The 12,217-nt window shown below is 40.5% G+C and overlaps 1 protein-coding gene across 1 annotated transcript; it reads right to left on the bottom strand.

The window, feature by feature from the left end:
• Positions 1–1,363: 1,363 nt before the first annotated feature.
• Positions 1,364–4,345, bottom strand: LOC308371129 (uncharacterized protein). The gene is made up of 5 exons (XM_080845919.1): positions 4,213–4,345; positions 2,720–2,845; positions 2,454–2,517; positions 2,261–2,358; positions 1,364–2,173 (listed from the first exon to the last, which is right to left on the bottom strand). The coding sequence occupies exons 1-5, from the start codon at positions 4,261–4,263 to the stop codon at positions 2,102–2,104; spliced, it is 411 nt and encodes a 136-aa protein (XP_080702045.1). The 5' UTR covers positions 4,264–4,345; the 3' UTR covers positions 1,364–2,101.
• Between the last annotated feature and the right edge of the window lie 7,872 nt (positions 4,346–12,217).

Here is a 12,217-nt window from a genome sequence, read left to right on the forward strand (position 1 = left end):
GCTTTTGAGAGCTAATGGAGATTTTTTTTTCTCTACAAAGAGGCGTCCTTTCGATTTCTCACCTCACATGCTGCCAAGCATTAGACTATTCTTGAGGTTCTTGTAGTCACCAGATAGCCAGCCTATGAACAAGGAAGGGTATATGTACAAAATCAAGCCAATTTGCTTATTAACTAACTCTATTTCTTAAAGCAAGGAAACAATGCACTACCGTTGGCTTTTGGACCACTTGATGACTGATGAGCTTGGTGATATTTGTTGATGCTGCGACTTTTTCTTGTGATATCCAAGAGTTAAAGCCATCCTCAGCATTCCGTCTTACATGTGACATCAGCAGTGGAATATGGGATGTTGGCACTTCTACAAACATTTGTCACTGGAGCCTAGATGCGCTGTGGACGTTTTCAAGAGTGACAGCTGTCTAGGAAGTGTTACAAGTCTTATGGTCAACATTTTTTTTTACCTATAGGGCAAACACACTATGAAGTTTAAGGCTTAAGACTGTCGTATAAACAAGGCGAATTCAGGGTGGATTTATATTGTGAGGTATTGATGAAGGAAAAATCTGTGTTACATCATCAGCAAGACCTATATGTTTTAAAGATCGTCATAAGCAGGACAATTCAGGTTTGGTGATGGGAATGTATTGTTTTTGTCTCTTAAGATTTTTTTTTTTGCCCTCCCAGGAGTTTGTGCAAAAATTGTGGATTCTCAAACACTGAATGTAATCCAAACAAGATGAATTGAAGTCGTCATCCTACTGCAGATTATCCCCACTAGGTGGAGACAAACATTCATTTAAAATGAGAAAGCCTATTTGCACAGTATATTGAAAAAGCCATGAATAGGACTATGCTGCTTTTAATTTTGTCTTCTCACCCATTCAGAGGTAGCATAGAAAGTACAGTGATCATTTTGAGCTCATTATCATCAAGCCATCAATCAAAAATATTGAAATCACTGTATACAAAAGCACTTCTACTCCTTTGAGTGCTAACAAAATCTTCCTGTGCATACTTTACGTATGGCTATTTCAAATAAAGACAGCATGCTCTTACCAGATACCGTCTGGATCATTCTACAGCATGTACAAGTTTAATCTGCTCCTAAATACCGTTTAAGAATATTGTTTTAAAAAATATATATCAAGTCAATAGGTCAAATTCTGCTATATGAAATGTAAGCACTGTGTAATGTGTCAACATGCAATAATAAAACACCCCACGCCAAACTAAAAAGACAAGACTGATTTATTTATAATCCAGATCCAGAATATACAGAGCAGTGGTCGAAGCAACCAAAAACACAATCCATAAAACTGCTCGGAAACAGCTGAGAGCACCAGACCTGCCATGTTGTTCGGTTTAAGACCACTGTAGCGACTGTAGACTTAAAACTTCAGAACTCTGCTGTAAATTGCAAACAGGAAATGTAATCCGAGACAAAACTGTACAATGGATACCAAAGGTAGAATCTGACCAAAATGGATAGAGAACAAAAAAAAAAAAAAAACCAAATTGTTAGATTTAAGAGGGGCTGATACGCTCAATACATGCCAGCCGACGCCCCCGAAAGGGAGGATAGCAATTATTTCATTTTTGATTGGGCTCCATGAGACCCCTTCATTGGTAAGTGCCATCTGCTGTGGGCACAGATCAGCCAAGCGAGGGATTTACTAGCAGCACAAACAAAAGGGATTTAAGAAGCATGTATTAGCCCCCTGCTTAAAACGTATCTTTGGTCTTCCGTCAGTCAGAGGTCACTCGTGAAAATGTCAGAACCTTGTGAGAGGGTGCAGATGCTTGTCTGAATCGGAATCAGCTGGTCGGAACACACAGTAGAAATTGTGCTTTGAACTCATACGTACAAAATACTTTTTTCTTTTTTGTTAAAGAGAAACCTAAAAATGTCACTCTGAACCAATAAATAACATTTCATAAAAAAAAGTAGGAAAAAAGTGGGCCATGATGTTATGGGACTCCAGTGCAATATAATATTTTCCTGGGCAAAAGAAAATGAGTAAAATATACATAAAAGCACAAACTCTACCAGGTCAAATTGACCAAGCAGACAGCTATAGAACAGGGCTGCAATGTTGCGTCTAGGCTTCCACTTCGGCTTTTGTGGAATCCTCCTTTTCTTCCGTCTTCTGTTTCTTCGTTTCAACCTTTTCCTGAAAGATCAAGAGGTTTAACGATTACAGGGAATTACTGCAAGATTGAAATGACTGTGCAAAATGTGATTATGTGCAAATAAATACCTCCTCCTCCTCAGCAGGACGTTTCACTGCAAGTCCATCAACTTCCTTATCTGCACCATTCTCACCATTCTTTGTCTCCTCCCCATCTGCTTCTGCAGCTGAAGTTTGAAATAATTATACAATATGTGAGTGGTTTATACATACATCACCCATCTTCAGGCATCAGTTTTTAATTTCCCAAAGATAAACTTACCTTCATCGTCTTCTTCTTCCTCTTCTTTTTCAGCATGCTCTTTCTTGTGTGAGGCACCATTTGTCTAATAAGGGACAAAAGAAGTAACTCAGAAAGGTGTTGCGCATTAAGCTAAACATTTAAGTTTGTAGATTTCTGTCCTTTAAGGGGGACCTCTGTCAATCTCAACAAAAAAACTCTGGAAGGGGAGGGAGAAATTCAACACCTGCACATCGATGACTAGAAGGAAACAAAAGCTTTTGGGGCCTGCCCCCTAGATTACTCACTGTTCCATTGCCATTGGCAGGTGCGTCTCCGCTGCCGTTCTCTTTCTCCACCTCAACTTCTTCGGTCACCTCTTTCTTTTCCTTCACGTCTGTCTTTTCTATCACCTCTTTTTTTTCCTTCAGGTCCTGTGAAAAAACATAAATGGTTGAAATGTTAATGAACTTAAAACTTAGATGTAACACTTTCCGTGTAACTCGGAAGCCTTGATGAATAATCTAATGTCACCGGCTTAAAAACCCCACAAATAACTTAATTCGTTGGTTAACGGACTAATCGCCATTGAAAGCATTCGTTAAATGGCTAACGTTAGCTAACTTAGCTTAAGTAAAGCTATAAAAAAGGTAACTTATCTCTAACCTTGTCACGTTTCAGTTGAGGCAAACGTTCAGTTAACTAAGAGTTTAACTGCTGGTATTAGCGAATATTACAAATGAATAAAGGTTCAAATGTTGAACAGTTATAGGAAGTTAACTAAATGAAAAACTGTAAGTTACATTAATTAGCTTCATTAATAAATCAGCACATATCAATGGCAGTATTTCTCAATATTTCTCATCCGGCCAATTCAATTTAACGCTATCTTAAACCACTTTAACGTTACCCAAAGCAGAATATAAACGCTTTATACTACAGTCAAATGTAGGTAGGCCTACTTAATTTAACTTTGATGGGTTTAAAAAAAAGTATTTAAGTTTCATCGAGCTATTAACCTCAGATTAAAAAAGAAAAAGCTTTAGCCTTTTCAGCTGAAGGTTTACACCCCCCTTCCCTCACTGACGACGCGCCGCGCGCTCCCTGCTGAAGACAAAAGAAATACGGCTCGAGGACCATTTCTTAGCGCGCGCACTGGGAGGTTTGCTGATGTGAAACGCTTCCCGCCTATTCACCGATTGATTCCTCGCTGTCTATCATTCCTCTCAGGTCTTAACGTTAACCGTGAGGATACACAGAAAAAGTTCACCATAAGGACGTAACGTTAACTACAACCAAGATCAATGAGTTAAAGTTAAATACATAAATAAAAAAAACCCTTCTCATCAAACATGAAAAGGCATATGGGAAGCAGTGTTCTCTAATTGGGATATACAGTTAGATTTACGTTAATCACTGAAGAAAAAAAAATGATAACCAATATTGCCAACGCCAGGTAACTTAAATTGACATGTTAATTCCCCGTAACCTTAACGTTTGTTTATTAGCCAAGTTAACATTAGCTATGGATAACATCATCCTAAGAATTGTTAACATTACCTAGACCTCATCGTATTAAGAGGAAATTTCGAATATATTAAAATTAGCTGCTTTACTATTTAATTACACCCACCCAACATCATCTCTGAAAAGGGTTCCAACCTAATCCTAGCTTCATTTTCGATAGCACGGCAACATTTGCCTCGACGTTAACGTTAGCTAATATTAACATTAGGTTACCTAAAAATGTAACGTTCTTTGTTGACGTTAGGTTGGTAAAGTCATATTTTCGTACACTTACCTTAGCGGTTATCTCTGTGGTGGTAGTTGTATCTACTGCAGTATCAGCCATAGTTGATTTTTTAATATTTCGAAAGGGAGAATATGTTATCCTTGTGGTGATATTGCTTGAGGATGAGACAAAGCGTCTTACAGCTGAGGTGAAATGAATTAAACTAAATACAACTTCAGAAGTGAATGCGACTCTATAATGACGTTAGCACTGGATAGGACAACGGAAAGTTCTATGGACTTCAAGCGTTATATCATTGGAGCAGTCACTGTCATTTATTATAAGACCCGCCTCCTAGCTCCTCCTACTAGCAGCGATACTTGATGAGAAAAAAATTTGAGGGAGTGCGGGTGGTAAAGTAGACTCAGGTTATCTGTGTAATGTAGGATTTTAGAACACTAATCACTGCATTCATCTCTCGCCTAGAACGTTAGGTTACAGCTTGCTTTCCAAAAATCTTAGTCTACTGCTGCTAAGTAACTTTCCTCTGCAAAAAAGTTCTCTTTTCTTACAACACTCTTTTCCTCACAATTTTAAACATGTTGACATTAATTATTTGACAACTTCAACTAATTACAGCCTTAGCATTAACTACTCTTCAGGTTGGCTTGGCTTGGTTGACTCTTCAGTAGTTTGGATGTCAAATTTGTCTAACAACCATTACATTACATACCAATTTAGTACGTATTCAGTTGTAGCCGAATTACAGACAACAGTGTATTTACAGGAAGCGGCCTCTGTGTTCACTGTTCAGACACGTTATAGGCCAGGACCAGGATTCCACTGCCATTTTTTCAGGAGGAAAGTGGATGTGCAACTTCAGGTCACAGGGTCAGCAATGAATCTGTTCTTGTCTGTTTTTCTTGTTTGAAAGACAAAGACCAAAGGAAATGGGAGGGAAAAGAAGACAGTCAGAAAGCTTTTTCAGAGTGATGCTTTTGTATGTAACAGACATTTACTAATTTGACAGACATTCAATGTATTCAAGTCAATTCCATAAAAACAACTCATTATAATAACAGTGTTGTTGCTGTTGTTGTTAACATCCCCCAAAGTCAAATATTTAGTCATCCAAGGGGCATGCTGAAGGGCTTGGGAATGTTGCAATGAAATAAGTTCTTCTGGCCAGAGATGGTTGGCCATGCCTGCCATATGCTTTTGTGGGAGCAAGAGACTTTGGCTCTGATGGCACACGTGCCGGGCGATCCACTTTGGGGTCTTTGTTTACAGCCACTGTTTCATTAGCATGTTGTGTGGAGGCCATTGTGACGCAGATGGAGACATACTGGGCAGCTGTTTCATTCAGCACAAAGCCTACACACATTATAACAGCAAACCCCCCACAATTTGCCACTCAAACAAACACACAATGGCAAATAAATGCCTGTCGATTCTAAATCATGGAAACGATCAGAAACAGGTCTAAAATGGTCAGGTCTCATGTTTTATAACTTTATCACACACTTAATTACGTAAAATGGAAACTGTGTACTGACCTGATTTGTGTCCATTTAAAAACATCTCTCGGAAGAGTTACAGCATTGTAATGACTTACCAAGTTCCCACTTTATGGGGCCACTTTAGGTGAGTCTTCCTTTCCAATTCCCCCTCTCACTTCTGTTAATACATAATCTCACTGGGAATCTGCATATCTGTGAACCACTCACTAGTCATATTACAGTAATCCATGCATGTATATCAATAGGATCTACAATGGCTATGAAACGGAAGGCTGCTTCCCTCATGACACGTTATAATCTGAACCAGTAGGGGGTAGAGAATTTTACATTCGCACAACTCCAGGTGCACAGACATAAAACAATCTCCCTCTCCCATCATGATCAGTTAAGATCTCACAGAAAGTTTTGTAACAAAAGACCCATGGTGGTCACAGATGGCCCTGGCCCCTGTCATAGTCAGTGGTTGAGCCAAAGTGGTCCTTTTGTTTCTTGCAGCCTGCTTGGTTCAATACCTCATGTGGGCTTCGGTGTCCTGGATGGGGTTTAAATGAATACAAATGCGGCTGAAAAGTGAGGAATGGATGATATCCATTTGTGTAAGTGAATAAGAGACAACACAGAGTATTTGTGCTGGATGAAAATAGAGAACTCCATAAGAAGCATAACTGTGCATCCCAGCAGAGATGTTCTGTTATGAATTATACGGATTGTTTTAGGGTGTCCACTTCCCAATTTGTAGATATGTTTCAGAACTAATAGTGAATTTTAATACTTGTTTTATTAAATCTAATTAACTCTCAAAAGAAAGGAAGGAGATTTTTAAACGAGGAAAAAGGGGATACAAATGGATACCTGAGGCACTTGAAAGCAGTTCTCCTTAAAGACAACAGGTCTATTCATCTATTAACTGAATTGTTTCTGTTAAAACTAACACCATATAAACCATTTTAGTTGCAGTCAGAAGTATGAACAGGCAACTCCGTAGAAAAAAGGAAGTTTCCTCTGTGTGTGCTTAGGTCTCTGTAATTATATGAGAGATAACAGAACTGAATGTGTTCACAGTTTGTGGTGCTTGCAGTTTGTGCGTGTGTGTGCTCCTGCAAGGAAGACTAACAGCGAAGATAAATGAAATCGCTTAAAGCTTATGTTTTCATTTAGACACAAATGGACAGGAACCCGTATACAGAGGAGCCCTTTCATTTAGTAAATTAAGTCCATGTGCAGACCACAGAGTCCTTTTAACGGTCTCGGTCTTTGCCAGCAGGCCACCAGCTTGTCTACAGTACAGATCCAGACAAGTAGCTTTCAGAGACGAAGAAGAAGAAGAAGAAAAAAAACATGCATCTTGTCCAAGCATTACTCACTCCCAACAACTGGAAAATGAGTGCAATCGGAGAGAGTGGAGGCAGTCTGCCTTTGTGAGGTCATTTCCTGTGCCCAGTGTTCTCCACAGAGAAACTATACTACCTCCATTTGTTTCCATGGTTATTGGAAGTCTTCCAAAAATGGGTTTCTGCTTAGAGGGTAATTTGATTGAGGAGAGGTTTGAAAATGGATGGATTAGTTCAAGGGAGAGAATGAAAGGAGGCAGCATTATTACCTCACCAATTATACAAAACAGTGAATTTCACACTTGAAAGTTCTCTTGCTTTATGTTACTCAGTCAATTTTGTTGGTATTTATTGTTAATTTTCATTGAGTTCAGGTCAAGAATGGAATTAGGCCCAATGCAATCATGTTCTAGCATAATGTGTTGTATATACACACAAAACCTAAATGAAAGATTAATTTCAAGGGCTAGGATATGTAAAACTGTGAGAGGTCTGCAGAGGGAAGGAAGTCATTCCAACAAATAACACTTGATTTTGGAGACAAAGGAGTGCAACCTGACCTGTGGAATGTCAGCGTGTGAGACAAGAATGGGCCAGGATTGGTAAAGATCAAAGGTCGGGATTAGGAGGAAAGGGGTCACAGTAATTGGAAAAATCAGGGGGAATTCTCAGTGGGCTAACTGTGCTCTATTGTTCCTAACAGTAGGGCCCAGCATGGAATGAAATGGGTTTCTCATGGTCCCGCGCGCACCTCACATAATCCAGAATTTAAAAAGCCAACTCTTTTCAAGGAATCTAATCTACTGTACCACTGTTTGACACAACACACACACACACATACACACACACAGACAATGCAGGGGCTCAGGAAGTATATGCATCACAATGACACAGCATGAGGCCCTGAGTGTAACAGCATAACTAATGTAACACTGCTCAACCAGCATCTATTAGCTAGGCTATATCGACGAGCACTGATACACAAGGTGTTGTATGTAATTTTAATGCAATCTTACAGTACTCACTCTACAGCAGACATTTCCATTACAACAGACATTTCCTTAACTTTGTTTGGCTGCTTGATGTAGCTCAGCATTTAATCCCAATATTTACACTTGTTGCTTAGAAACATCATCCACTAAAATACTTTTGCCAAATAAAACTGTTAATATAAGACAGAGAGAGATAGGGCCTTGCAAGGACAAAATAGATGTAACACTGAGCACAAGAGATGGTGAGGTGAGAGAGAGAGAGAGAGAGAGAGAGAAAGAGAGACAGTGGGAGGGAGGGAGAAAGATGCCCTGTGTCTAATGAACACTCCCACCTTCTAGGGAGTAATCCTCGCTGCATGACCCTCTTTCAGTGGAAATTTCCACTCCTTTGCAGCAGGGAGGGTCCTCCAAACTTTGCCCACCCTCTTCTTTACCTGTGTAGGAGGACCTGGAGTAGCATCTTGTTCTACTTGCTCTTGATCTCACCTCTAGACCCTCCCACTAGCCACAAACTTATTTTTCTTCCACCGCCAGTTGCTGACTAGATTTCAAGGTTTCAAGGTCCAGCAGGACTCAACATGTGCCTGACTGAAAAATGCAAAACATTATTCCCTATTCTACATGCCATGAAAGAAAGGGTGAGTTCTTCCAAATGTTTAGGGAACATGAAGCCATTGTTCATTGAAATATGAGTATGAACAACTTTTGCCCAAAAAGATGTTATCAACAGACGTCATCCCTGCCATAATTCCACTTGCCATTCCAGACAAATGCATTAGTATGAGATTACCCACATTTTATTCTGGGGAAGGGTTTAAATTGCATTTTCAACACAAGTGAGTTAAATCCAGTTTACCACACCTCCATACTGACCCTTGCATAGTGGATTAAGGCTGGATGAAAGAACAAAAAAAACTTTTCATGGAGTGCTCTGTGGGAATTCTGTGGGCAAAGAAATACCTCAAAGTGTGTAATTCCTTATAGGTCAAGGATCTGACGTACACGTTATGCTAACAGATAATTTCTTTCATGTGGCTGGGGTTTGGGAAGGGTTTCCCTGAAGTTTCAGGCACACTAGACTCCGTGTGCATGAGCTATAAGATGGTAGACGGTGGTGGAGGTAGCAGTCTCTCTCTCTCTCTCTCTCTCTCTCTCTCTCTCTCTCTCTCTCTCTCTCTCTCTCTCTCTCTCTCTCTCTCTCATCTCTCTCTCTCTCTCTCTCTCTCTCTCTCTCTCTCTCTCTCTCTCTCTCTCTCTCTCTCTCTCTCTCTCTCTCTCTCTCTCTCTCTCTCTCTCTCTCTCTCTCTCTCTCGCTCAGCACAGCAAACCTCTAACTGCCTACTAAGATGCAGACACCTTTAATTCAGCAATTAGGGGCCAAATTATGAAGCATATCGTCTTCGTGAAAAGCAAGCGTAAGGAGACAAGACCACTAGCACTGTGAGACAACGGGCGGCAGCTGACACTGAAACAGGCCTGGCACGGAACCGGTCCGGACTTGGCACAGATCTATTTCCAGACAACTGAGTGGATGTCTCTGGTGAGATCAAGCATCGGTGGCTGGAGTGGAAGAGTGTGTCTCTGCTTCTATGGCGAGGCGGGGCCGACCTTACACAGCCATTGTGAGACACCAACAAAGAGCCATCTGCGGAGTAAGCTGAGCAGATAGGAAGGGGGGAGACACACAGGGAGGGACGTGGTGGGGGGAGGGAGAAAAAACAAGAGAGGAGACCCAGCGAGGAGAAAGAAATAACAGGACTGAGTGAGAGACACATTCACAGGAAGAGTGAGCAAGCATGAGAGAGAAAGAGAGAGAGAGAGAGAGAAGGCTTGTGAAATAAATGACAGTGCAGGCTATGCGAGGTGAAATCAACTGCCCCTGAGAGACAGCTGGCTGAAAGACCTTCAAGAGGTTTGCAACTGGAGAGGAGGCCACAATCACTCTAATGCACATTTCCTGTACATGCTGGGATAAAATTAAAACTCACAAAGACAGAAACTATAATTAACCCTTTGCTGAACTCAACCACATTACTTTGAAGCTGGGACTGTGTTAAGGGTCTTAAATATATTCTGACTAGAGCAGAAAACTGATATGACATGTAACAAAAAAAGGTGCACTACTTATTAAACTAAGATAGTTTAGAATATAGAGGTGTGTGCCTTGTGAGCCTCTGCAGTTACAGTAATCTGAGGACCCCCCCCCACACACACACACACCTCATAATTATTGCCTGAGGCAAACACATCTTGCTGGTTACTGCAGTTGCATGTTTACTCTCATTGTGTATTGGCACTGATCATTTTGGATTTGGTGATGATAAAGAGGCTATGACAGAGTGATAGCAATAGCAGAGTCTCACTGCCTATCAACACCAAATACGACATTGTTACACTGTGAAATAGTTATTACCACCACTTTGTGTCAGACACCAGTTACCAAGCACACCAAGCCCAGGAAGAAGGGTGAAGGGTGGGGGAAATGCATCTGAGGAAGAGAACCTTGCCAGCCTTTGTTTACACAGACTGCCTCATGGCCAATAATAGCAGGTCTGTATTTAATTCACAATATAATATATTCTGATGATGACAATCTTTGTGTGGGAAGTCGTATTCATTGTATTTAAAGTTATGTTCAGTTAGCTTTTTGGAGAGTTCACTTTCTGACCACCTATTTTGAAAATAAATACTATGCTATGATTGGCCAGAAAATGCCTTATAACCCCATTCACCCCCCTTAACAGAAAGGTGTCCCTATACATCTTGTTAAAAAGGGGGCAGCAGTGGGGGTGGGTATAAACTCTTAACGGGCCTACATTTTTTAGGTGAAGCAGGAGGGAAAATCATGAAAATGCCCAAACAAACATTCTGACCAGACGCAAAGAGTGATAGTGAGAGAGAGAGAGATCTGAAAATAAGTTGATGTGCGCACGCGTAAGTGAAAGAGAAAAGCGTGAGAGAATATGAACATGACATGTTTAGGCTATGGCATAATGTAGCCTAATCTCTTTAATATAAGTGAGAATAAATCTCAACAAATGATAAGAAATAAAGGGGTAATACAAGATAGAAAAAGAAAAGCAAGCTGAAGATGCGATAAAGGACAGACAATGTGACCTTTTATATTGCGAGTTAAGGTTGTCACAATAATTGATAAATAGCTGAGTGTGTCTGCCTTTTCCTATTATGATTGTAGTTAAATTAGTTAAGAAATTCAGTTAATTACAGTTAATTTGAGGAGACTGTAACGTTAGACAGCTATCATTTAATGCAATTAGAACTCTGCCATTTAAACAGTTTAAGCAGTCATATACAGACTTCAGTAAGTGTTGACTGAAACCTCAGTATGATGTTTCCTGGTGTTTTGACCCATTCAGTAACATTTCTGATCAGTACTATCCTCTTGGTAAAAGTATGTAACTAATTCTAAGGTTATCTGCAGCCATTGCATCAACTGTAATTATCGTGATAGAAGCAGTTATCATGATAATTTCTCAAAAGTTAGCATGATAAAAACCGTACTGCGAGTGTGTGAGCGAGCTGAACCGGATACGGAGTGTAAATGAGGATAAGAGCACAGTTAAGATAGGGAGGGAACAAATGAACAGGATATGAGCCAACTTGCAGAGTGAGAGATAAGAGTGTGTGGGTGAGTCTGGATGTGCGCATGCGGATATGAAAGTAAAAGTTTGTATGTCAAAAAAAGCTGAGAATAGCATGCACTCTCAAGAATGTGACTACATACTGTGAGCTCAATTGTTCAACCGCTCAGAATGATAAGATATTTACAATTATGCAAAACACAGTGCATAATCTTTAGAGAAATAGACTATAACAAAAAAAGGAGAGAGTAAAAGAAACACAGAGAGGGGGGGGGGGGGGGGGAGGGGCGGAGTCCAGAGTACATAATTATGGCATGAGAGAGAGAGAGAGAGAAACACACACACAGAAAGAGAAAGCTAGAGAATGAGTGGGAGGGAGGGACAGAGTGAGAGTATGAGAAACAGACAGAGGGAGGGAGTGTGTGAAGAGAGAGGCAAATAGAGAGAGATAGCGAGGGAGAGACTATATAGAGAGACAGATATCGAGAGTCAAAGAGAGATTGTAATAGGAGAGACAGAGAGAGAGAGAGGAAGAGACACAGATATAGCGAGAGAGGTGGGTTGTGTGTAGAGAGAGAGTGCAGAGTGACTGGCTAGACTGGGGAGCCATAGTGGGCGATGTGGCGCTC

This window comes from Sprattus sprattus, assembly GCF_963457725.1.
Source record: "Sprattus sprattus genome assembly, chromosome: 10".
NCBI lineage: Eukaryota > Metazoa > Chordata > Actinopteri > Clupeiformes > Clupeidae > Sprattus > Sprattus sprattus.

Excerpts from the sequence above, each read along its gene's own strand:
- LOC308371129 (XM_080845919.1), bottom strand. The coding sequence starts at position 4,263 with ATGGCTGATACTGCAGTAGATACAACTACCACCACAGAGATAACCGCT. Across the intron at positions 2,359-2,453 it reads GGAAGAAGAAGACGATGAAG|CTGCAGAAGCAGATGGGGAG; the intron begins GTAAGTTTATCT and ends TTCAAACTTCAG. Across the intron at positions 2,174-2,260 it reads GTCCTGCTGAGGAGGAGGAG|GAAAAGGTTGAAACGAAGAA; the intron begins GTATTTATTTGC and ends TTGATCTTTCAG.